This window comes from Manis pentadactyla, chromosome 4, assembly GCF_030020395.1.
Source record: "Manis pentadactyla isolate mManPen7 chromosome 4, mManPen7.hap1, whole genome shotgun sequence".
Lineage (NCBI taxonomy): Eukaryota > Metazoa > Chordata > Mammalia > Pholidota > Manidae > Manis > Manis pentadactyla.
Genome location: NC_080022.1, coordinates 16688699 through 16714749, shown reverse-complemented (window position 1 = coordinate 16714749; position 26051 = coordinate 16688699). Strand labels below are relative to the sequence as shown.

Here is a 26051-nt window from a genome sequence, read left to right as displayed (position 1 = left end):
ATCCCTACCGTCAGAGAGCTCCCAAGCCTAGTGGAGACATGGCCTTGGCCCTGAAGGATCTGCCAGCCTATGGGGGGGCCATGCAGTCTGAGTGGAAGGGCACATACTCTGCTCTCGGTGTCCCCCTGGCCAATATGGGAGATGCGCCCTTCACTCCAGGGGATCCCTGGTCTGAGAGAGGAGACCTGGCCTGTTCCTGGGAAGTTCCCACCTAGAAGGGAGAACAGGGTGACGCCCGCTCTGAGGGAGCCTCCTTTGCTGAGAGTAGACATAGTTTTGTGCTGTGGAGCCACCAGTCTGAGGGGGGAGACAGAACTTCTGCCTGCTGGGAGCTCCCTCTTGGACCAGGGAGACACAGTCCTTGCCTTGGGTACCCCAGTCTGATGGAAGAAGAGTCCTTACCCCCGTGATGGGGGGATGGGGCCTTTCCAGAGATAGCAGTCTGCTCTGGGGCCTGAGGTAGCTAAGACGGTGCCTGGAGGGAGACCCCCCACACACACACCCCCAAAATGGGGGCAGGTGCTTCCGCGTGCTCACTGAGCCCCGGCCTGGGCTTCACACACCCAGCTGGGTTCTTGGGCCCACTGCTGGAGGGGCTGGGCAGGGCCGCAGGAAGGTGGGGACAGAAGGGCACAGGCTTCTCTCCTGAAACCCTCGCAGGCCAAGCTCACTCCCACAGTGAACCTTTATTCACACTTCCGTGCCCTCCTAGCACTGGGCTGGTTTCACCTGGAGTAACCCCAAAGGGGGCCCAACAGCCAGTGCTTCTTCCCACCTGTGCTGAGCCTGGGGTGGGTTCTATAAGAGCATCTCATTTTTTTATCATTGATTATCACACATGACATGTATGGTTATCCCCATTTTACAGATGAGGGGGTGGAGACCGGAAGTCACTTGCTACAGGTCACACACACCCAGACCTATCCCCACACTTGCCCGTGCTGCCTCGAAGCACAAGGACCCAACAGCACTCTGGGAGTCCTGGGCTTTGCCCCAGCTCGGCTAACTTGATGTGTGGCCTTAGGCAAATCACCTCCCCTCTCTGAGCCTCTATTTCCCCAACTGCCAATGTGACTGTGGCAAGGTGGGGGCAGGTAGTGGGAGAGATGTTACCCTCAAGTGGGGGTTCTTTGTCCCTTAACCTTCCCCAGATTCTCTGGGCCAAGTCTGCACAGGGCAGAGCGGTGGCTGCCGGCCTAGGGAGGGCTGACGCGATGAGGTCGAGTGTGTCTGGGGAAGGGGAAGGCTGAGCCGTAGCCTGCTGGCCCAGCCTCTACTTCAACAGTGGATCTGACGCTCCCTACATTGCTTTTAATTTTTTTTTTTTGATGGCACCATGTGACAAAGTCAGCCCCTTGTTACAACCACTGCTCTTCTTCAGAACTTAATTAGAGCACTTAATTAGAGCACTCTGCCTTTCTCCCCTCTCTCTAATTAACATGCGGAGGCCCTGCAGCCTAAACACCCCAAATAATTGCGTCCGGGGGCCCTGCAGCCCAGCCTGGCCTCATTACTGGCAGGGTGGGGCTGTGGGCCCAGCCGCCTTCGCAGATGGAAAATTGGTGACAAGAAAGAGCCACAGAAAGAAGCCTGACCCTGGGGCCCTGCCTATTGAGAGCACAGGCCTGGAGGCGGGGTGGTGTGCTAGGCATCTCCTTGGGGCAGCAGCTGAGTCCCAGCAGAGGAGCTGGGGTGAGGGGAAGCGGAGGGATGGGCAGCGGGGGCCAGGAGCCCTCCGCAGGGACTAGGGGGATGAGGAGGGAATGATATTAAAACTGATGATGACAATGGTGATAGTTATTGTAGCTACTCAGCACTGAGGCCTCTCTCTGCCAGGCACTGTGCTTAGACCCTTTGTAGGAAAATGTGACAACAGACCTGTGAGGAAGAGATTATCATCACCACTTGATTGAGAAGGAAACTAAAGCTCAGACAGGTTAAGGAACTGGCCCCAAATTGCACAGCTGGTGAGTGGAAGAACTGGAGAGAATATCAGGCATGCCTGACCCCACAGCCTGAACGCAAGTGCTAGGCTGCTTGAGGGAAGAAGGAGGGATCCCAAATTGTGCTCCATCTTGTTTTCGGACAGCTCACAGCTGATGCGGACTCCGAACACCGAACCCAAGGAAGTGTAATCATAAGCGCTCAGGGAGGGGGAGCTTTGTGCAACGGGGACCCAGAAAGAGAGCCTGGAGTACTTGGTCACAGCCCTGGATACAAACCTAAGCCCTATCACTTACTAGCTATAGGGCCCCTTGCAGATGGCTCCAGCTCTGAGACTCAGTTTCCTCACTTGTAAAATAGGTGATTCCTCCCCATAGGATTGGAGATGTGTGTAAAGGTGCCTCCTTGGTACAGTACCTGACATACAGTGGGTGCTCAGGAAATGACAGTTCGCTTTCCTCATCTGTACAATGGGGGTAGTGCGGGTACCTATTTCTCAGCCTTGCCCTGAGGACTCCATGGAATCAAGGCTGAAAGCACCCAGCATGTTGTCATGGTAACTGGCACTCCATTGATGTTAGGGGACCAGGAGGGTGGGGCGATAAGAGGCCCAGCCCCGCGCCCTGAAGGAGGGAAAGGGACTGTAATGTGAGGGGACATCCAGGCCCTGCAGCAGAACCCGAGGATTTATGGAGAACCAGGCAGAGTCTGGGGACCACTGACTTACCCCTGATGAAGGATGCACAATCCAGCCCAGCTCCGCTGTCGCGGTGGTTGAGTCCATCAGCGTTTCTGTGGGGAAAGCAGAGTCACCACCCACTCGCCTGCGGAGTACTGTCAATCACCCCAAGACCTCACCCCCAGGGTCTTCCTCACAGAGCACCACTTACTTCCATTGCTCCAATCATCTGCCTTTAACCCTCCAGCTTACCCTTCCTGTAGGTCCTGCCTCTCTCTCTCCATAATCCCACCCACTCCCACGCTCCAGCCAATCATCTGGTTCCACTCCTCCAGGCTCCACCCCTTAAGATCCAACTCCCGCCCTTCTCCGGAAGGTCTTGCCTAACCCTCCCAGCCAATCCTGTCTCACCAACCTAGGTGGTTTACTTTACTGCTGGGGTAGGTACTTAAACTGGGATCTTCCAAATAAGCTACTGAGAGTCCAACCAGAAACCTTCAAAATTTTGTCAAACTTGGGGTGTCTGTTTGCTTTTAAGCTTGCATCAAATTCTCAAAAACTGGAACATAGGCCTTAGAGGGGACTCCCTTCTGTCCCAGCTAAGCCCCATCAATTAGGTGACCTCTGCCCTCTGGCCCGCACTTCCTGTGGGGGATACCCTGACCCTGGAGGAAACTGGAGTCCTCCATCGTGTCCCCATTCCTAGGCCTCCTCCTGTGGGTCTTGGCTAACTTGCCCCTCAGATAGGGCTCTGGGGGTGGAGAGGTGTTGAGGGGGAGCACTGTGCCCAGGGGGCCAGTCTGTCACCTGCCCTCTCAGGGTTCAGGAAACTCAGATCAGCTTCTGAACCAGTCAGACTCTTCTGGCCCTCCTCATTCCAGCAGCTGGAGAGAAGGAGCTGATGCTGAAAGGAGATCCCCAGGGCCAGAGAGATTCCCATTTACCCCAGATCCACAGGACTCCCCCCTCTACCCTTTCCCTGCCACAAGAGATTTAAAACAATTTTTGAAATGAATTGCAATGCACTGAACAGATTTAAATTGTTCCCTTTCAAGGATTCATTCAACAAATATATCCTGATGCTCGTTATGTATCAGGCACTGTGCTGGGTACCTTGACAGGGAAAATAGTGAATATTGAGTCCTTGCTATGGAGCAGTTGACAGTCTAGTAGTGGAGATGAGACAGAAATACAGATATGAGAGAGTAGGCGGAGAGACCTAAAAGGTCACACTGGGACCTTCCACACCACCTAGCTAAGCGGCCATGCTTGCTACTATTCAATTCTGCATCCACGGCAGACATCACTAATCAATCTCCACATTCTGTGGCTGCACAGTGCTTCCCATCACAGCACTCCAGGAAACTAGCACCCACTGTTCAAGATACTGTCTCTGATCCAGCTCAGCTGCCTCATTTTGGAGATAGGGCAACTCAGGCACAGAGAAGGGAAGAGACTCCTAAAGATCTCATGTGAGTTGGTGGCAGAGTGGGAGCTGCAGATCTCCTGCCTCCAACCCTATAAAACTTATAGAGACTTAGTTTGATGGCCTGGGCTGGACAAACTAGCGCAAGGAGAGTGGGGCAGGATATGTAGTGTCCCAGCCCCTGAGGTCTGGAACTAGGGCAGGGCAGCGTGGCTGGGGGGAAACATTTAGCCAGAGGTGACCCTGGTCAGACCCAGGAGCTGACAAGACAGGATGCAGCAGTGACCCCATGACCGCCTGTGGCCGTATTTATGGTCACTGTGTCCCTTTGAACTGGAGGCTGGGGAGGGGGTAGGGGGGAGGGGGTGCCAGGGACGGTGGAGTCCAGTGCCAAGGGCATCTTTTTGATGGCAAATTGGAGGGAAGTTCTATTGTGCTCCTTCAGAGCTGAAAAAAGGGTTCTTTTTCACACTCGGAATGCTACAGATTTTTCTTCCTGGAGAGAACAAGGGCTGAACTTTTAACCTGTTTTCTCTCATCGGTCTCAGCCAGAGACGCGCCAAGCCGGGCTCTCTGCCTGGGCCCAAGGAACAGCTGCTAGGAGCTGTGTGGAACAAGGCAGAGGGGACTCTGCCTGGGACTAGGAAGGGGTCTGGTGGGGGAGGCCAGCCCACCAAGCAGGTGGCCCCCACCCCTCGGCTGGATTCTTGGGCTGACCCAGAGGCCAAGCACTAGAGGATTCCACAGCCCAGAGGAGGGGCTGTGAGTTGACATCCTCATTGTACCGGTGGAAACTCAAGCCCAGAGAGGGCAAACGACTTGCCAGAAGTCACACACTAAAAGCTGGTGCTCCAACTCTGGGCTCCCAGGGAGCTCAGGCCAGTGGGGTGTGGGGGTGGATTCTGCTGCCCCCCTCTGCCTCCCACCACATCTGCAACAAGCCAGGGCAGGATCTCAGAAGGACTGGAAATCGATGGGCTGGCTGGCTCACAGACGGGAAGGTGGTAAGTGGGAGCATGAAGTTTGCAGATCCCCGGGGAAGGATGTGGAAGGCAGCCACCTCCCGTGCTTTTCTCCCCACGCCAGTCCTGGGCTTTGCCAGGAAGCCTGGCCCTGTGAAAGCTGTTACCCTCTGGGCTGTGGTGGGGGGGAACCCAAGATACTCTACCCTCAACTTCCTCTAGGTCTTTTGCTTTTCAGTGTTGACACCTCCCCCCACCCTCTGCAAAGAAGCACATAAGCAGAGCTGGGAGGTCAGAGAGACCTGGATTCTAACACCCACTCTGCCACCTACTTGCCTTATAACCCTGGACCTGCAACCTTTTGAAGCCTCAGTTTCTTCACCTGAAAAATGGCCACAGTACCTTCCGAGTGTGGACAGAAGGACTCAGTGAGATGGGGAGGTGTTAGCTCAGAGGCCAGCACAAAGAGGATCTGTGGTGAGTGGCAGCTGTTCTTTCTCAGACTGAGTGTGGTGCTTTCTGGCTGACCCAGTGTCTGCACACACACCATTTCCTTTGGGCTCATTAAGTGCTTCCTCAAAGTCCAAGAGGCTCCCCCAACACCCTTGACTGTGCTTACCAATATCTGACAAACATAAGGCTCTCACTTGGGGGCCCCAGGCTCTGGGGAGCCCTTCCTGGTCTGTCTGAAGTTGCGTTCCTGGGATACCCTGAGTGTCCTCTTTGTTCCTCTCAAACCAAGTACTAGAGTCAAACTCAGTTCCCCCAGGGGATCTGGAGTTAGTAGTTCTTGCCCCAGGAACCTGGGTAGGTTCAGAAAGCTAAGCTCTATTTCTATCACCTGCATCTCCTTCCTTCTACACATACCCTGCCGTTTAGGAGCTTGAGACCCTCACCAATATTCTCACAATGCCTGGAGATAGTTGTTACTGCCCCATTTCACAGATGGGAAAACCGAGGCTTGCAAATTGTAGAAACTTGCCCAAGGTCACACATCTATTCCATTCACAGGCTGTGCTCTGTTGTACAGTCTGTGCTGCTCTCTCCCACCCCTGCACCTCACACATACTGCTCTTTCTGATTTTCTCCTCCTCCACATTCGGCCTGCCCCCAAGACCCAGCACAGGGCGTGGGACATGGTGGAGCTTCAGCTGAAGGCTGAAATGTCTCCACCCGCAAAACTGTATGGTTTGAACACATGTTATGTGTTTTACTACATCAGGATGACACTCATGACTTCAGTCATTTCCACCTACCACCTGTACTGTTTTTTAGCTACTGTTTTTCTCCCAACTGGCTCTCCTTTTCTTAAGTGCATTTTAAAGAGGAAAAAGTTATCATTATAAATGGGAAACCAGTATCACTTGCCATTACAAGAGGGAAAATAAACAAAAACGTTCATCTGCAAATTACCTAACAGCATTTCACTTCCCATACTTTGGGGACCACTAGGCTCTACCAAGCTGCCTCTGAAGTGCTGGAAATGTCCCCATCCCATCCCCACAGTGACAATGACAATCCCTCATGCAGGGGAAACTTTTTGTTGTACCCAGATAATCACTACACAATGTGACAAAGACTGCAGCGGGCATGTGCGTGGGGTATGATGGGTCATGGGATCTGGGTGTGGAAGGAGAGGAAGAAAATGCCCAATTTAGGGATGGCTTCCTGGAGGAAGTGACACTTGAATGGAGTGAAGGTGGAGCAAGGAGTGGTGAGAGCTGGGGGCTGAGCTTGGTTGCCCGGTAAAGGTCATGTCTACCTGTCCACATCCTTGCCAACCTTCCTGGTGCCACCCCCTCTGCCTAACACACCCTTTCACTTGCCTCTGGGCACTCCCACTCCAGAGAGCCCTGGGTGCTGTCAGGGGCCATTTAAGAAAATGCCAATGGCTAGATGAAGAAGCTGAGACTGTATGGACAGATTCTTAGCATCCAGACGAAAGCTGGAACCAGGGTCTCCAGCCACCAGCCCAGAGTGCCTTCCTTGGTGGGAAAACAGGGTTCCGGCCGTGGGAGTGGCTTGGCCCGAGCCCCAGTGCACCCTCACCCCCTCCTTCCCATCGACTGCACAGAGGAAAGCAATCAGGAGGCCCTGACTGCACAGGCTGGGGAGGCCCGTAGGCCCCTCTGGCTATGTGTGAATGAGCAGTGTGCATTTCAGAAATATTTGAGCTAAAAGGGGAGACACACTGAAGTCGTTAGTGTTGAGCCGACAAAAAGGTGGCTGCATGGGGCCCTGTAGAGGCTACCACCACCCCACAGCCCCTGTGTTCAGCCTGGGGCAGGTGGCTGCCCCCTGTTCTCCGATCCACCCCTGGTCAGCTCTGTTGGACCCCCTCTTGGGCCATCATTCTCTAGGGCCCAGACACTGCTGTCCACACTAGTGACAGCATGTGAGAGTTCCAAAGACAGCAGGAGCTTTCATTACCACCCACTGTGTGCCAAGCACTGAGCCGGGCACTCTAAACACGGCTTCAGGCTCAAGACGACCTGCGGGGTACATACTATTAATGCCATTTTACAGCTGTGGAATCTGAGGTCAGAGAGGTGAGGCAAGTTGTATAAGGACACACAGGCAGGACTGGGATTTGAATCCACTTCTCTCTCATTCTACATCTGTGCTATTTTAAAGATGCAGTAGCTATAGCCTTACAAAGCAGACAACACGCTCATTCATAAATCGCTGGGGCTTTTTGTATGGGTTTCTTCTCTCCCTCTGTGTGGGCCTGAGTGAAGACAGGAGGGGAAAGTGGGGAGGGCAGCAGAGGGACAGGGCAGACTGTCCACGCTAGCACCTTGGCTCTGGCACTCTCTAGTGTGTGAGTGCAGGTAAGCCTGTGATCCTCTCTGGGCCTCAGTTTCCCCATCTGTAAAATGGGCCATGTGAGGATTAAGTAACATCATGTAGGTGAGTCCTGTTGGGTCTGCCGTCTTCCCAGGGCCCTCATTCTGGGTGGGGCTCTGTGTTTGCCTCCTTCACCACTTTATCTCTGGCACTGGGAACTGGCTCTGGCACACAGTAGATGTATTCAACCGACAGCCACATGGCAGCTGGGTGGTGTTTCTAAAGCCCACGTCTGATCATGTCTTAACTGAGCTTAATGCCCCTCAGAGCTCCCACTGCCAGCAGGATAAAGTCGTAGCTTCTCAGCAATGCATTCAAAGTCCCTGCTGACTGGGCCAGCTCATTACCTCCCAGCCATGCTCTCCCACATCTCCAGGGCCCAGCCACCCTGAATTTCCTTCTGCCTGCAGAAGGTACTGTGTTTCCTTGGGCCTTGGTGACTAAACCATTCCAGATTTTCCTGCCTGGAATGCGTGGCCCTTCCAGCTTTGTTAGCCTGGCTAACTTCTCTTCCAAGATTTAAGTCAAAGGCCCCTTTTTCCTGGCAGCTGTCCCTGAATATTCTCCTTAAGTAACAAGATCATGGCATTCAGTGAAAGTCTACTCTACCTAATATGTGCCAGGCTCTGTGCTGGGCACTGGGGACACAGAAACAGATCAGCAGGTCCTCCCCTCAAAGAGCTTCCAAGCTAGGGCCTGACATGTGAACTTTCTCCAGGGAGAAGCTGAGTGAAATGGCTGGCCCAGGCCAGCAGCCAGGAAATCCAGGGGAAGACGGCAGAGCTTTGACCAGGGAGTCAGCAAAGACCTCTCAGAGGAGGCGGAATTTGAGCTGGGAGAAGAGGGGAAGGGCATGCCATGTGGAGGGCACAGCAGAACCAGAGGCACAGAGGTGTGAAACAGTAAAACCCAAGGACTGGTTCTCACTGGTGGACTCTGGGCTAAGAGTTTAGCATTCGTTATCTAATTTCATCATAACCATTTGTAAAGTGGGTGCTATTTTCCCTTTACAGATGGGAAAACTAAAGTTAGGAGAGGTTGTTCAATGTTTTCATGGCCAGGGAGTGGTGGAACCGCATCTGCCTTGCACCAAAGGCCAGGTTCTTCACCACTGCACCATGCTGGACTGTCTGTCCCATGCGGTGGGAACAGAATGCTTCAGGGAAGGATATGGTAGCAGGGTGGGGCCAGGACCTATAAGGCCTCAAATGTGGGACCTAAGAGTTTGGATCTTGTCCCATAGGTAATAGGGAGCTATGGAGGATTCCTGAGGAGGGCAGTGATAGGGTCTGTCCTGAGAACATGGTCTATTTCAAAGATGAACAGGCACCTAGTAGCTATTCCCTAGGGTCTTTGCATAGACTGGCCAACAGCCCACAGCCCAGACAGCAGATCAGCCTGGTATGTGACCCAAGCAGCAGATGCTGCTCTGGACCCTTCCCAGCAGCTCCAGTTGCTCCCTGTCTGAGGCTGATGGGGCTGAGGTGACTCAATCACCAAGTCTGTTCAATCGTCTGTCTACCCTACCACAGCCTGGTGAGATGCCAGCCACAGCCTGGAAGTCAGACGTGGGTTATCAATGGCTGGGGGTTGGGGCATTCTCTCCACAGTCCATATCAGAAATTCCAAGAGGAGGCAACAGTCAGGAATCAACAGATAAAATTCAAGGCCATCGAATACATGGATGTTTATTGCCCTCGTCTAGCTCGGATTAACACATAGTCTACAGGCACACACCTGATCATCTACATTTGCTCTCTTACAACACTAAACTCTGTTTTCTACCTTTATCTCGTATCTACCTACTTCAGCATTTTATTAAAAATAATAATAATAGAGAAATGTGGTATCCACATATAAATCAAGTTTAAAAATCAAATGAATATTCATATTTGAACTGTGTATAGTTCATAATGCATGAACAAAACCGAAAGCTTCTGTGATGACTGCCCTTGCACTGTTCACCATGTAACTTATTCACTATGTAAGAATTTGTGCTCCATGTAAGAATTTGTTCGTTATGCATCAGAAGATTGGAGACTGACGAAAATTAGGCTTGGGGTGGATTAATGATTGTGCATTGAGTATTGACCCCCCTATACAGAAATTTATTGTGGTTAACAACTATTTGATCAATAAATATGAGAGATGCCCTCACAAAATATATATATACATATATATATATATAAACACACTTCCAATTGTAAAATAAATAAGTAACCGGGATGTAATGTATAGCATAAGGAATATAGTCAAAATATTGTAACAACCTGGTATGGTGATACCTGGTACCTAGAATTATCATGTATATAAATGTTGAATCACTGTGTTGTACACCTGAAACTAATGTAATGCAATACTGTTGTCAACTACCCTTCAATAAAAAAAAAAAAAAAAAAAATTCAAGGCCATCGATAAACTGCGTGACTTGGAAAAGTAACCTGAGCCTCAGTTTCCTCATCTGTAAAATAGAGTCACAGAATTCTTGCTCTGTATACGTCACTTTGGGGATCCAAGGAGGCAATGGGAGCAAAGAGCTCTTACAACATGCAAAGGCTGGGCTGCTCTTGTCTTAGCTTAGCTTAGGCCCAGAGGAGCTAAGACTTAGGCCCAGAGAAGATCGCTAACACTCATGGAGTCCAGTGGTGGGCAGGCGTTGTCTCACTGACATCCCAGAGCAATCTTAAAGGGAAACCAAGGTTCAGAGAGATCAAGGACTCACCCAAGGCCACGCAGCCAGTGAGTGGCAGGGCAGGATCTGACCCCTTTGGTCTGACACAGAAGCCACCAGGCTATGCTGCCTCTTTTATGAGGGGTTGAGGATCACAGCTTTTGTGTGTCATGCCCTCAGTGCCAGGCCCTGTGCTAACCACTCTGCACACATGCAAGGCTGGTGCTGTTATCCCCATTACACAGATGAGGAGACCGATGCAGAGAGGGTAAGAGACCTGCCCAAAGTCAGAGTCGGAAGAAGCAGAGTTGGATTTGAACCCACATCAGCTCAACTGGGTTTCCTGAGGCCCCTCTTCTGAAAATCAGATGAGGATCAGCAGCTAAGAGGGTCTCAGGGTCCCCGGCCCAAAGCAAGGCGAGCTCGGGTGGCAGTGCCGCAGAAGCCCTGGGCCAGCTCGGGAAGACTAAGAGTGAAACCTGCCAACAGGCAGCGCGCTGTTTTTCCAGCTCAGCCTCCCGCTCTGCCCTCAGGCTCTCAAAAGGGGACCCAGCTAATGCAAAATCCTTCTGCCAGCACATACCCCTCTTTGTCCCCCTGCCGTTCTGAGGCCCTTCTCTGCCTCGGTTGCCTGCCTGGAGCCTGCTCTTGTTTTCTCAGGCCCAGGCAGAGCAGTCCCTGTGATGCCGGCCCCTCCATCTGTCCCCCGCCTGCCCGCCGCTGGCCTGGGCATCCGCCAGCGCCGGCCGCCCCGCTGAAACCCAATCCTCCGGGCCAGCCGGGTTGCTCGCTAACAGCGGGCCGCATTGTGCAGCCAGGGCTTCAGGAGAGTTTGGATTCGCTGCTTGGGGACCCACTTAACCTCCGCAGAGGACAGGATGATGGATGGGGGTCTGGGAAGGGGTTGCAGGGGGGTGGGGTGGGTAGTAAATGAACACCAGCGCTTGCTGGGGGAGGGAAAGACGGGAGACAGGAGGTAGGGACGGAAACGGCCCTGTACACATAAGAGCCGTGCTGGTCCTCAAGACAACCCTGTGGGGTGCCTGTTACTAGTCCCATTTTATAAGTAAGGAAGCTGAAGCTCTGAGAGGTTAGGTGACTTGACCAAGGTCACATAGCAAGTCAGAAATTGAACCCAGGACTACTGCCCTTGAGCCTTCCTGACACATCAGGCTGTTTTCACAGCCAGCATTGGCCTGGTGAGTTTTAATCTTTAAAGCCCTTTTACTTACATGAATTATAGACCCTTCCCTTCTTTTAAGTAGGTTAATGAAAATATAATGATGGCACTGACATTACTGCGCCAGGTGCCGTGCTGATGAAGCACTTTCCAGCTTCATCTTGTGAGATCCTAACCATGATCCATCAGTTGGGAACAATTGTCACAGACATTTCAAAGAAGAGAAGAGTTAAGTCAGAGGGACCATCACTCAGCAAGATGTGGCAGAGCTGGGACCCCCTTCTGGTGGCTAAGGGAGGCAGGAGGCATTTTATAAGTAAGGAAGCTGAAGCTCTGAGAGGTTAGGTGCCTTGACCAAGGTCACACAGCAAGTCAGAAATTGAACCCAGGACTACCGCCCTTGAGCTTTCCTGACACATCAGGCTGGTTCTCACAGCCAGCACTGGCCTGGTGTTTACAGTCCGCCCTCCTTCTGAGTGCCTGCTAAGTGTTTTGCATCTCCTCTGCTCCTGCTCTGCAGATTGGCACTCACGGTGTTGCCCCTTCCCCCCTGCAGTGTTCCTTGCCCTTCTCACCTGCCGGGACACCCAAGATCCACCTCAAATGCCACCTCTTCTGAGAAGCCTTTCCTGATGAACCCAGCACTGGGGCTCCCACAGTCCAATGTGTGTCTCCCACTGTCACCCTTGGCCCTCTGCCCCATGACTTTTACTTATCAGCCCAGCCCGACAGAGAGCACCTTGCTGGCAGCTGGTCTAGTTCGCTGTGATAGCCCTCAGGCTCTCAGTTAAAACCACCTACCCCCACCTCATCCCCACCCCCAGCACACCTGGACATCAAATGCTCTTCCCTGATCACACCATCAGTCTGGGTGCCTGGGCTTTTCCTCTAGGAAATACGGTCACTGGTATGAGGACAGTTGCACGGACTATAAAACTCAAAATGCTATATCAGTGCCAACTACTATGCTCTCACTCCTCTGCTGCTCACACCCATGAGACCCAATTATTACCGTCCGCATTTACCTATCGCCCATCTATCCATTCATCCATCCACACTCACACTCACCTTATCCATCCGTCTACCATTCCACTCGTTCAATCATCCATACATGTACCCAGCTATACATCTAGCCTCCCGCTTAGGTATCCGTTCACCATTCATCCTACATTTCCCTCTTAAACCAACTTCCCCTCCTGCCTTCATCTCTTCCACTCTCCTCCTACAGATGGGGGCTTCAGAGAGGTTAAGCAATCTTCCCAGTATCGCACAGCTAGTAAGCAGCAGAACCAAGTATGCTTTTAACCACTATGCTATGTGGCCTCTCACTTTCTCATCTTATTTTTAACTGTCCAGTTGCATGCAGGTTTAATATTATAAGTCACCTCAAATCTTTTTAGATGTGTGTGCAGTGTAAATTACAAATCAATAAGACACAGACTACTGTAAGTCCAAGCTGGGATCTGACAGGTTGGAGTCAATTAGCAAGCCTGTTGCAGGACCTGCTGGGGCTGGATCTATTTGCCTAATTGGCACTGGTTTCTCCCAGTGAAGGACAATTAACTCAAATCCCAGAATCCAGACCACCCCTCTGCTTCTGGGCAATATGTCAGGCATTTAGCCACATGAAATTTTACTGTTCATTCATTCACCCATTGACCGATACACTCATCCATCTACCTTTCCAACTATCCAATCCTTGCAGTCATCCATCAACTACCCTGCCATCCATTCACCTGCCTACCTACTATTCACCCACCTGCATACCCTTATCCTTGTGTCCATCCATCTACCTGTTCACTTACCCACCAACCCACCCACCCATTCTTATACCCATCCATCCACTGACCCACCCGATCCCACCCACTATTTATGAAATCATCTGCCTCCTTGCCATCCACACATCCGTCTGCCCACCTACCCACCCACCCATCCATCTCGCCACTGAGCCAACCTCCCTTGGTTCTCCTTTCATTTATCTGTCCACGTGACCATTCATTTGCCTGTCCATCCATGCACACCGCTCACTTGTACATCCAGAAATCTGCTACCCATCTACCTACCCATTCCTCCCAACCAGTCAGTTGCATTTATGGAACACCTACTATGTGCCAGGCCTATGCTAAATACCAGAGAATTGAAAATAGACACTGTCAATGACCTCAAGAAATGTGCTGATTTGAGACAAACTCTGAACCCGTAATGGCTCCCACCCCCAATGCCCAAGGACTTCCCACGTTCCACACCCTATCCCTGGATGTGGCCCCTTGCTCAGATCGGCATCCTGGCCTCTGTCCTGCTGCCTCTGAATCTGCTTTCCCTCTGCCTCCTGACAGAGTCCCTTTCACTGGGCCCCAGCCTGGCCTGTAGACCTGGCTTCCCCATCATATCGGACACGGATGTGGCTGAGGCCCATCCCACCCCACAGAGGACCCAGTGAATGAGAACTCGAGCCCAAATTCAGCCCCCACTGAGGTCCCACTACAGTCTAGAAGGGGGTTCCCAGGCATAAACAGACATACCCCACAACAGAAAAGGGACCCTAACCCTGCCTGGGAGTCCAAGGAGGCCTCCCCATGAGTAACACCTGGCCTGAATCCCAACGATTGAGCAGAAGACAGCCAGGCTGGAAGGAGAGAACGGGGAAGAACAGAGGAGAGAGAGTGCTCCAGGCAGAAGAAACAGCTTATGCAAAGGCTGGGAGGAGGGAATGAGCACAGCCCCTGCAGGGAGCTGCACGAGGGGGAAGGCAGGCCCTGGAGAAGAGCACTGAACTCCACAGAGCCTTGAATGCCAGGCCAAATACCTACGACCATCCCGAGGGCAGCAGGGAGCCATCGAAGGGGAGTGGCCTGATTCGGCTGTCGCTGCATGCTCTTGGGTAACCAGTCTATTTTACAGATGAGGAAATTTCAGCCTAGGGAGCAGAGAGGTGCAGAGGGCTGCCCCAGGCCACACAGCAGGTCAGGGTAGAGCAAAGATCCCACCCAGGTACAATGGCTCCAAAGCCCTCGCTCATTCTGAGAGCAGCTGCTGAACCAGAGGGGCTGTTTCCAGAGGCCCGATTCCCTCCCCTGTTAACACTCTCCTCCAGCTCCTCCTCTGGGGCCCTCCACAGTGTGACTGCAGTGATGGAAGCCCCAGGGCACCATCTCTGCACAGTGAGACTCCGCCTGCTCCCTGGGCTCACTTGCAAACCATGCCTGGCAGCTCGGGTGTGTGAGCAGACAGCTCTGCTGGGGCATTTTCTCATGTGTTGATGTTTCACAGGAGAGCCTCCCAGCAAGTTCTCATCACCATCTTCATGATCAGAGCCTCCATGTCTCCATCATCTGTTACTGTTCATTCCCCAGCAATGCCAGACAAAGAGCCAGGCCCGGGAGTTTCTGGCACAAGGGGCTGGAGCTTGTGGGATGGCCAAGCATGGAGGAGTTATGATAGTGGAAAGGCCTGAGCAAGAACACGACTTGAACTGAGGGGACCTATAGGATGGAGAAGACACTGGGGTGGGGTGGGGGCACCGTGAGCCAGGCGTGGGGAGGAGGAGACTGGCCAGGAGGTGAGGGAACACCACCCCCACCCAGCACCCCTTCGTCATGGAGACTGTTCGCTGAGTACCTGCTCCATGTCAGGCACTGTGCCAGGCTTTGGACATCCAGGATCGCATCTGTGTTCTTCTAAGCCTCTCCAGACCCTCCAAGGGACATATCATTGTCCCCGTTTTGCAGATAAGCAAACTGGGCTCAGGAAACAAGTTAGTAGACCAAGATCCCCTGCAAGTCAGGGAGGAAGGTGGACTTTGATTTCTGGGCTATGTGACCCAAACTCCTTTCATGACTCCAAGGAGACTTTGGGGAGTCCACAATCTCAGGTGAAGGCTGAAGTGGGTGGTGGGATCAGGAAGGGGGCACTTCCAGACCCAAGGGTGGCAGCATTGAATCAGGGAGCAGGCATGGTGCGATCTGGAGGCGGGAGGCTCTGCAAAGAAGAGAAACGGGCGGGGGGACAAGGCCACCCGGATCTGAGTCTGGTGCTCTTCCTGCCACAAGCTGTGGGTGTCTCTGCAGCCTGCGAAGTGTCGGGAAGGGGGCACTGTTCGCTGAGTACTCTAGGAGGAATGCGAGGCGGGCCATGACCACCACAGTGTGCTTTCCTGGGCTTCTGGCAGGGGGTGGCGGCAGAGGAGACTTCTTGCCCATTCAAGAGATCATCCCGTGAAGTCACAGAAGCTTCCAGGGGAAGTCACCACCACCCTCACCTGTGATTTTATGGGCCTCCAGGGCAGGTGCTGCTCTGGGAAGCTAACCAGGTGCTGACTGGCCAGGCAGAGATGCTTCCATCACCTGCCTTGAGGGCACCATTGAGGTCAGTCTGACATTCAAGGCCTTTGGTGGGCTGGCCCTGACCTCTGACCCCCAATGTACCTCCCTCCACCCCACGAGGCCAGTCTACTCACTGCCTTCTTGTCTCCCACTGCTCAGCCTTTGCTCTCGGCCACACCCCTGCCTGGAACCCTCTCTGAGAAGGTGGGGGCGTGGCAGGCAGACAAGCAGACTAGCCGGAGCAAGGCCTACGGCAAGAAAGGTGCCCCTTAAACGTGTGAGGCTTTCCTTTGGCCTCCTTCACCAGCCCCAGCTGCCTCTGCCCAAGATGCCCACCTTCTTCACCTGGAAAATTCCTCTTTATCCTTTAAGACTTAGCTCAGGCATCTCTTCCAGTGTGTCTGATGCCCTTTCCTAGCCTGATGTTTGGACAAGAGCAGAGGTCCTGCAATGCTGAGTGGGACTCAGTGGCACCCGGTATCCAGGCTGCCTGGGAGGCAGCTCCCCCCTGGCTCTAGGAGGGGCTGTCAGATGGTGAGCAGGCAGCCTGTGCCAAGCCCCAAACACAACAGGCCAGCCCTGCCTCAGAGGTGAGCCAAGGAGCAGCCTTCCCAAGCTGCTGGCTGTGCCACTGGGCTTGTCCACCTGGGAGCTGAGGCCACAGCCAGGCCCAGCTCCCTTCCCCGATGAGCCCTCAACTCCCCTCAACAGGAATTCCGTGATGGTGGTGGTGGTACGGGGCGGCCCGGCAGATGCGCTGGCGCTGATAGCAGGCTCAGAATTCCTGCTCTAATCGAGACATTGGATCCGGAACCTCAAGCATCTCGCCACTCGGGTGTGCACCCCGCTGGGATGGGATGCTCTGGGGCCCCTCCCCGCTGCTCCCATCCCCAGGCCCGCAGCCTCAGTGGCCTCATCTGGGGAATGCGACACAAAGCAAGATTTACGGGTATGGACGCAAAGCTCCCACTCCCTCTTAGCACAGGCCTGGCACAGTTGACTCATCTTGGGAGAGGTTTGGATGACAATTTTTATCACCCTTCATTACTCAGAGGCCAGTGGGACCAAGAACAGCTCCCAGAGAAACCTGTGTGGTGGGGTGGGATGGCAGCTGTATTAAACAAGGGTAATAATCTCAATGCTGACTTCCGGCTACTGAGTACCTACTACATGCCAGGCACTGTGCCAGCTCCTTTTCATTGATTTGGTCCTATTTGGTCCCTTGTTTAACAGATTAGGAAACTGAGGCTCAGAGACAGGCAGTGACTTGCCTGGGGTCACCAGGGAGTTGGTGACAGCACTGGGATTCCGAGTGCCGTCTGGGGCTTCCCGCTGCCTCCCATCAAAGCTCAGAAAGTCCCCCGTGCTGGGCCTGGCAGGGAGCATTAACTTGGCCTTATTTAAAGTTGCAATTATCTGTCCCATTTCCCGCTGGTTACAAAAGAGCTCTCCAGGGAGGCAAAAGACCCTGACGGAGGCTGCCACGAACAGGGGGTGTCTGAGGAATCCTCCCCTAAGCGTGTGACTGAATGAGCACAAGGACACATGCCCTCTGCCTGTACCTGGGCCTCTGCCCCCTGCCCCTGCCCCCGGGAGCTGACCAGGCCAGCCCAGGGGGCTTGGAGGGGCTTCCCAGGGTGGGCAGGCTCCTTGGCAGTCCTGCAGAGGCTGTGAAGGGGTCACCGCATGGGCTGAGCCATGAAGATAGCACCCGATGTAGAGATGTGAAGACTGAGGCAGCCTGGGCATCTGTTCAAGATCCCACGGAGAGGCAGCAATGTGTGCGGCCTGCAGCTCAGGGTGACACAGATGGGAAGGGCCCGGAAAGTTCTCTGAGAGGCAGAAAGATAGAACTGGGGACAGGCCCTGGCGACTGAGCAGAGAGAAACAGTGCTCACAGGCTTGGATTTAGGGTTTTCAATGGGTCGTTGCCTCCTGAAGGCCTTGGGAGGGGACAGAGTGCAGCAGGAGCCCCATTATACAAATGAAAAGCCTCAGAAAGGAAGGTCTGGGCGCAGGCTGTATGTTGGCCACTCAGTGGTGTGGCCAGATTTGGTGCCCAGACTGTCTGGCTCCCTGCGCCCCACTGCCTACCTGAGCACAGAATTATTCAGGCAGACACGCACTCCTCTCTCGCACACCCCTGCCCATCTCCTCTCCTCTGACCGACGTATTCTCTCACTGAGCACCTCCCATGCAGCCCCAGCCCCGGCCAGGAACCTGCAGGCTGGCAAGGATGGTACCCAAGCAAGCAGCTCTGGTACCCGCCATCAGAGCAAAGAGCACACGCCGGGCAGTGGGACAACACGGGCTGGCGAGCAGGAGCCTGGCGGGGGGACCCAGGTGTTAGGCCCAAATACCAGGAAGCAGCATATCCCAGGGAGCTGAGAGTGCGCGCTCAGCATTCAGATCTGCATTCGAACCCCTCTTCCTAACCCAGTGACCTCAGGCAAGCTACTTCCTTCCCTTTCTGAGCTGGGGAGTGGGAAGAACAGAGCTGGCCTTGCAGGTGACTGTGACAATGAGATCATGCGTGGAAAGTGCTTAGCCCAGAGCCTGGCTATAGTAAATGCTCAGTAAGTTATTGGCTGTTACTGTAACTCACACTTCTATATAACTTGGCACAAAGCAGTCACTCAGTAAATGGAAGTCACAGAATTGTTATTATCATCAGCATTAGCCAGGCTGCTCAGGTCAGGCTAACGTGGACTCTGGCTTTCCTGTCTGGTTGAGACAGGAAATGTGATTTGCAAATGAGATTAAGTCAAGGATCTTGAGACGGGGAGATTATCCTAGATGATCCAAGTGGGCCCAGTGTTAATGGCCAGGATCCTGATAGGAGAGAGGCAGGAGGGTCAGAGTCAGAGAGGAGGCGAGGAAGGGAGCACAGGCCACAGCCATGCGCTCTGACGCTGGGGGAAGGGGCCACGAGCCGAAGAATGTGACAGCCTTTGGAAGCTGGAAAAGGCGAGGAAACGGATTCTCCCCTAGAGATCCGGGAGAGCACAGCTCCACCGACACCCTGATTTTAGCCCACGGAAACCATTTCAGGCTTCTGACCTCCAGAACTGTCAGATAATACATTTGTATTGTTTTAAACCACTCAGATGCGGTGATTTGTTACAGCAGCAGTAAGAAACTAATATACACCCTGAACAGAGGAAGTCGTCATCTCCTGCATGCCAGCAACTGCTCCACCCTCTAGAACACCACAGACTCACTTCCACTATAGAGGAAAAGACCAGCCCCTCTGCTGAGAAAGGGCAGTAGGGGGCTGAGGGGGGGTTCATAGCTGTAGTGAGGAGAGCCCTCCCCTCCAGCACTTCCTGTCCTGCCTGCCGGGGTGCACATCCTGGGGAGGCCTGGGCTGTGGCAGGGCAGATGCTGATCCCATGTAACTGGGCACCAGGGGGCCCAGCAAGTTTCTCTTCTGGATGGCTGGGAGAGCAGGGCAGGGTGGGCTGTTCTTGAGGCTGTTGTCTATCTAGTGCTCATGTGAGCCAAGCCCCACCCAGGACCTAATCTTCCCAAAGCCTGGGAACCATTTTACAGATGAAGAAACTGAGGCTCAGAGAAACAATCAATTTGCCCAAGGCTGTCCAGCAGCATGTGGCCTGGCTTCTGCTTGCACAGGCCTAGGCGGGCAGCTCTGGCCCTCCCTGGTACCCTGTCTGCTCCTGGGCCACTCAGATCTGACAAGCCTGCCAGGCAGTGGGCCTCTGTTGCAGGCTGGGCTGTGGAACCAGGGGCTACTCCCCGTCTGGCATTCTGTGGGCTCAGGAGTCCAAGTCATGCCCCTTGTCTGCCTCACAGAGGTCTGCACAGTAGCTGAGGTCACAGGTGCAGGACCTGCAGAAAGCTGGACCCCTCAGGGGAGGAAGAGATGCTCTGAGAATCACGGAAGCAGCCCTTCTGAATGGATGCCAAACCTTCCTCATGGGAAGCACTGTGGCCTGTGCAAAGCCGTCTCCCAGATGGCCTCCCTCAGGCTTCCTACGGCTCGCCAGCACATTCCCATTTCACAGAAAATGACAATAATGAGAACAATTATAATAATGGCTGCTCCTGGAGGCCCTACCCGTGCCAGGCACCAAGCCTGCTGATGTCTTCCCTTTCTATCCTCTTACACATCCCCCAGGAGAACACTGTAAATCATCCTCATTTCCAACTAGCACCCTGGGGTTCAGAAGACCACGCCTGCACTACTCTTGCAGACTGTTAATATCTTGGCTGTATCGGAGGAAATGGGCCCAGAGAGGGTCAGTGCAGCAGGGGCTGGGAACCCAGGTCTCCAGGCCAGCAGATGAGTCTGCCTTCCTCTCGGCCACAGGGCATCCCTGTGTGACATCCTGGGGAGGCGGGGGCTCCAGCTGAAGGCCCTGGAGCCTGGGGGTGGGTGGGCCTACTACACCCTGCCCAGCGGGGTGGCATATGCCTGAAATCCATCCTCTCCTGCCTCCCGTGGGACCTTAAGACCTGGACACACAGAGCTGGGAACTGGAAGCTGGAACTGGGGTCCCCAATGACCCCTGAGCTATCGGAGATTCTGCCTGCACCCTGCATCCCCCAGCCCTCCCAGGCGAGGTTCGCCTCAGATGACTTCCCGGTGGCATTGGAGCTGGCTGGGAGGGGGGATGAGGCAGTCTGCCGCAGCAGGCCTCAGAGCCCTGTGCGGAATCCCAATCGAGCTATTTTTAATGTGCTTCAATTTTCATTTTCTTTTATTGGAAAACACAGACGGTGACTTGCTGCCCCTCACACACACTGAGCAGCGCGTTGACAGAAGAGAGATGTGTGGCAAATGCGCGCACAAACACCCACAGCTATGGAACCAGAGCCAGCAACCAGGGTCTGCGGCTGCTCTGGGCCTTGGTTTCCCCAGCTGTGAAATGGGACTGGCTGAGGTGGCCCCCAAAGCCCCTGCCAGCCCCACAGTCTATGAGGAGGCTCCAACTGAATATTGGCAGTGAAGCGTGTCCAATTTAAGGGGCACCATTGGCAGGCAAGGAGAGGGACAAGAGAGGGAGGGAGGGGGACAACTGTTGCCGTGGGGAGCGATCTCACTTACCACTTCCAGCTACACTTTGAGGTTTTCCTCTTCCTGTTTTACAGATGAGAAAACTAAGGCTAAGAGACCACCTGCCCTGCCCAGAAGCCCAGAGCTGGGGAGGGGCAGAGCTGGGCCGCTGACCCAGGTCTCTGTGAGCACACCTCCAATTTTCATTCTTGCTCCTTTCCAAATTGCTACTGTCCAGATGCTATGTTATTTATTTTTCTCATTATAACAGTTACTACATGTTCATTAAAGACAATCTGGAAAATGTGGAAAGGTCAGAAGGAAATGTAAAGTACAGAACAGTAATCAATCTGCTCCCTGCTGTCCCTCCACCCCTCTGTGACTGCTGTGGACATTCTGGCCCCCTCTGCCCACTCTTTGTTTTCTTCTTCGCATAAGTTGTGATGCTTTTCACAGGGTTTGGCGGTGGCCCAGGGTAGCAGCTGGCAGCGCATTACAATGGACTCAGGTGTCTTTTAAAAACACCAGTCCTGGCTGCCTTTACTCCATAACATGGAGAGAATTAGAATCTGGGGAGCGGGCCGGCAGTTGGCGGCTGGAATCTATTTTCAACAAGCTTCCCAGGTGATGCTGACGCTGCCAGCCTGGATCAACCCACAGACCTAAGCTTGGCAAGACCACAAGCTCCAGAGACAGCTGAGGCCACCTGGCTCAACCACGGCCTGAGCTGTGTGGCCTCGGATGAGTGAGTTCACCTCTCTGAGTTGCAGTTTCCTCATCTGGAAAAACAGGAACCTCCTTTGCAGAGCTATGGAGAGGACAAGAGAAAAGGCCAAACAGGATCTTACACCCACCTGAAATACTGCCCTCCGCCGAAGGCTGTCATCATAACTGTCCCATCATAAGGGGCCAGTGGCCACTTTCCTGGGATGCAGCTGGTATCGTGGAGAGGCCTCCAGAGGAGGAAAGAATGGGGTACAATAGGGGGAAGCAACCGCTGCAAGCCACGGGGCGTGCTCAGCTGCACCGGGCACTCGGCCCCATTCCCCTATCTACATGGGCCTTCCTGGACGTGGGGCATGGATGAACCACAGGCACGTGCCGTTCCTCCTGTGGCCAGGAAGACAGGAAGCAGATTCCTGGGGACTCAGGCTTTGGGAAGGGCGGGAAGCCGTTCCTTGAGGACAGGGGTGGACCCACCTAGAGCCAGGGAAGGGGGGCACAGGTGGACAGGGGGATCTTTGGGAAGCAAAACCGCAGTAGATGTTGACTACGGCCCTGCCTCTGCCTCCCTGGAGCACCCCTTCCTGAGGCACAACTCACACCCTGTCATCCAAGGATTGTCGGGGGCTCCCCACTACCCACAGGTGGAGGTCTAAATGAGACTGGTGGTTATTTCCACCAGTGACTTCCTGAGAACCTACTATGTGCCAGGCTTCCAGAAGGAACCTCCTGCCGTTCCCTTCCCCTGCTACCTGCCCTTCCTACTCCATACACCAGCCACTCCTGTCCCTGTATACCAGGCTCCCATTGCCATGCCCCAAACTGGCCTTAGTCAAGTCTCCCCCAGCCTACCCTATCTGCCAAAATTCTGCTCAGCCTTCAAGGCCTGGCTCAAAGTTCACCAACTGGGCTCCCTCAGTCCCACTTTCTGTGTGTCTCCACCCCTTTACCCACACTGGGATATAATTGTTTCTGAGCGCCCCACCCCACTGAACTATAGGGTGTAGGAAGGCAGGGCTGGGTCGGATTGTGCTATCTGAACAGACCAAGCAGGAATATCACTAAGTCTGTTTTCCTAGCTGTAAAACGGGTGAGTTGTGTGATCTGTCTCACCTGCCTCAGAGGTTTGATATCCGTAAGTAATTAGAAAATGTGGATGCATTTTGAGAACTATAAAATGCGTCAGTCTTAGTTTGATGGGCAGAGACAGTATTTCATGAATGGGATTTGGGGCCGGCCCTGGAGATTCAGGCACCTAGGCCTGCTGTCCATGGGCCCAAAGTCTGGCTTTGCAGGCCTAGGGCTGAAGGAGCCACCAGGCAAGTGTGGTTGCGGTGAGAGGGCCCCCTCCAGAGGGTGCTACTGTCATCAAGGAGGGTGAGCTGCTAATTGTCCCAGTGAGAACAACATTCCCTACACCTCTAGTGTGTCACAGAACACAGTGGGAGAGGGGGCGGAGACTGTTTGGATTCTCTGCCCAAAGGCTCCCAGACACACAGAAGGGTGGCCCAAGGCAGGGTCATGGAGGTATGGGTGGTGTGGCCATGCCAAGACTCCACAAAGATGACAACATAGGGCTTCACAGTTTGCAAGGCACTTTCCCCTTCCTTGTCTCATCTCATGCTTTTTTTACAACTATCCTGCAACATGACATTCATTCAGGCATCTTACCCTCAGTGAGCGCCTTCTATATGTGGGCCTCGTCCTGGAGGAACAGAGCAATGGAGATAATACAGAGTAGGGGAGAGGAAGGGCATGGGGCAGACAGACCACCATTAAGTGCAATGAAGGGCAACAGGTGCCACACTGAGGGGTACTCAGAGGCACACAGGAAACAGGCAAGCTTCGGTGTCCTCATCTTCATACAACTGTGGTTCAGTGAAGGCAAGGGTTTTGCTCCAGGCCCACAGTGATCAAGGGTTGTCCTATGCTTTTTCAGGATGCCTTGTAGCAGGTGAGGGAGTAGCCAGGAAAACAACTTGAGGAAAAAAATGTTCCAAGTATTAGAAAGAGCAAGTGCAAAGGCCCTGCGGAGGGCATGTTCATTATCCAATTCAATTTTTTGGTGTGGTCATTAGCTACATAGTGGACGGGAACCAAGGTGTCCTGGAACCTTGCTCGGGAGGCAGCGCCTGTGCAAATGAGTGCCAGCTGCCACTGGACACCAAGGCCTGTGGGGGCCTTGATCCAAGGACTGCCTGGTGCTCACAAGGTGCTGCCCAGCTCCCTGCCTTCATCCAGCTGCCTGGGAAGGCCCCTCCTGTGGGGAACTGCCTCCCTGCCATGTTGCCTCACCCAGTCCTCCCTGACCTTCTGCCTTTCCAGCCAAGGGTCCTAAAAGTCTGGCAGGGTGCTTTCAAGCTCTCTGGGGCTATCCCCCAACTTTTGTGATCCGCCCATTCCTAAAATAATTTATACAGAGCAAGCACAGTCTGACTTTGAATAACATTAGGACCCCATTATGCGAAGAAAAAACTCAGAGGCTCAGAGACATGAGGAAACTTGCTCAGGGTCCCCCAGCTGGTATGAGTGGGGACTTGCATTCACTCCTGACTGCAGACTTGAGTCTGCTCTTAAGCTTCTTTCTAGAATGCCCTCAATTGTCTCTCGCATCTAGTCAAATCTTGTACTTCAAGGGCCACCACCTCTGGGAGACCCTCATGGCCCTACTGACCTCAGTGCTTTCCCAGCCTGCCTGCCTGTGAGTCAGCTGGGTTTTCCCATAGAGGCAGGGGTCCCGGCAGCGGGGGAGAGGGGGGAAGCAGGGCTCTTAGAAGAGACCAAATGACCCACGTCCTGAGCCCCCCAGGCCCCAGGAACAGCAGCCCAGCCACCACCCATGAGCAGGGAGAAGGCCCTCCCTCGTCTCTCTGACATCACCTCCTATCATTACTCTAAATTTTTAAAACAGTTTTTAAGTGGAAAAAAGCATATGCTTATTAAAAGACACTGAAACATTATTAAAGAACACTATAAAGCAAAAAGTCAAAGCTCTTTCTTTGGAAGCAGTCACAATTAGATACCATTTAGACATTTCACAGTGCATAAAATACATAAAGAGAAACATACATGCATATTTATCCCTTCGAAGGTCACAAACGGAATCACACTCAACATACTGTTTGTAACCTGCCCTTGACATATCACAGACATCTTCTGACCCTGATACACAAGGTTCTGGCACATTCTTTCTGCTGGTGGCTTGGTCATCTAGTGTGGGACAGCCTCCCAGCATCTAAGATTCTTGTATGCAGCCCGTCTCTGCTCACCCCTCAGGGTGTCAGTGAGGAGAGACTGAGGCAACAGGTGCCAGGTTCCTGGCCTGGCGCAGGGCAGACAGGCTCTCAGGAACCGTGAGTGGAGTGGCACGGGGTTGCGCTGTCTATGGGGCCAGCTGGGTTCCAGGGTGGAAGTGGGGTCAGAGCATGTCTGTGGGCTGCAGAACATCCTCCAGCTCATCCCCCTTCTGACAGGCCTGCCTCTTACGCCCACCACCCCCGCCCACCCCAGCCCGCTTCCCCCGCACCTCATAAATCTGCAGGCGGCCAGGCCTGCTCAACCCAGCCAGGGCGCCCTCCTGAGACACCCAGATAAAGCTGCAAACTGGCAGAGGGAAGGAGGGCTGGGTCTCTGGGGTCCGTCCAGCACCTCAGGCCCTGGGCCCTGACCTGGCCAGGCCTCGCCCCAGGGTCCTGGGGGTCAGTCTGACTGAAGGCTCCCGGGGCACGTCTCAGGGGACCTTCCCAGTACAGCTGCCCAGCTGAGCTTCCTGCCTCCCCTCCCGACCTTTCCGTTGCCCATCCATCCTGAAACCGCAGCCACGGAGACCTTTCCCGAACACCCCTTTTATCATGTCACTCCCTGCTCGTGGCCTGCTGGTGGCTCCCCAGTGCCTGTGGGAGAAAGTGCAAACTTCTTCCCCCGGAATTCCTGAGCCAGCCTCCCGGCAGCCCCTTCCAGCCTGATCTCCCCCACCCCCGCCCCAGGAGCCCACAGTTGAGCTGGTTTGGCTCTTTTCACTGTCTAGTCCCATCTCCCTACTTTGCCTGGGTCCATGTAGCGAGCATCCGTGTGCCCGGACACACAACGTGGGCTGCACCCCCACAGCAGCGGACCCCGGGGACATCAGTTCTGCTCTCAGAGCCCTATCTTCTCATCTGACAAAGAACAACCTGTGGTGAGGACTGCACAGAATGAGCTACCCTAATCGCAGGCACAGTGCTTGGCCACTCCTAGGGACAAAATACATGTTAGTCTCTTCCCTGTGCCCAATGGTGACA

The 26051-nt window shown here is 53.8% G+C and overlaps 1 protein-coding gene across 3 annotated transcripts in view; it reads right to left on the bottom strand.

The window, feature by feature from the left end:
* Positions 1 to 26051, bottom strand: part of EPHB2 (EPH receptor B2) — a 180041-nt gene that overhangs the window by 114331 nt on the left and 39659 nt on the right. For all 3 annotated transcript variants that reach the window (XM_036914638.2, XM_036914637.2, XM_036914636.2), the window contains exon 2: positions 2672 to 2736. In XM_036914638.2, coding sequence (XP_036770533.1) covers positions 2672 to 2736 — 65 coding nt within the window. The remainder of the gene's footprint in view (positions 1 to 2671; positions 2737 to 26051) is intronic.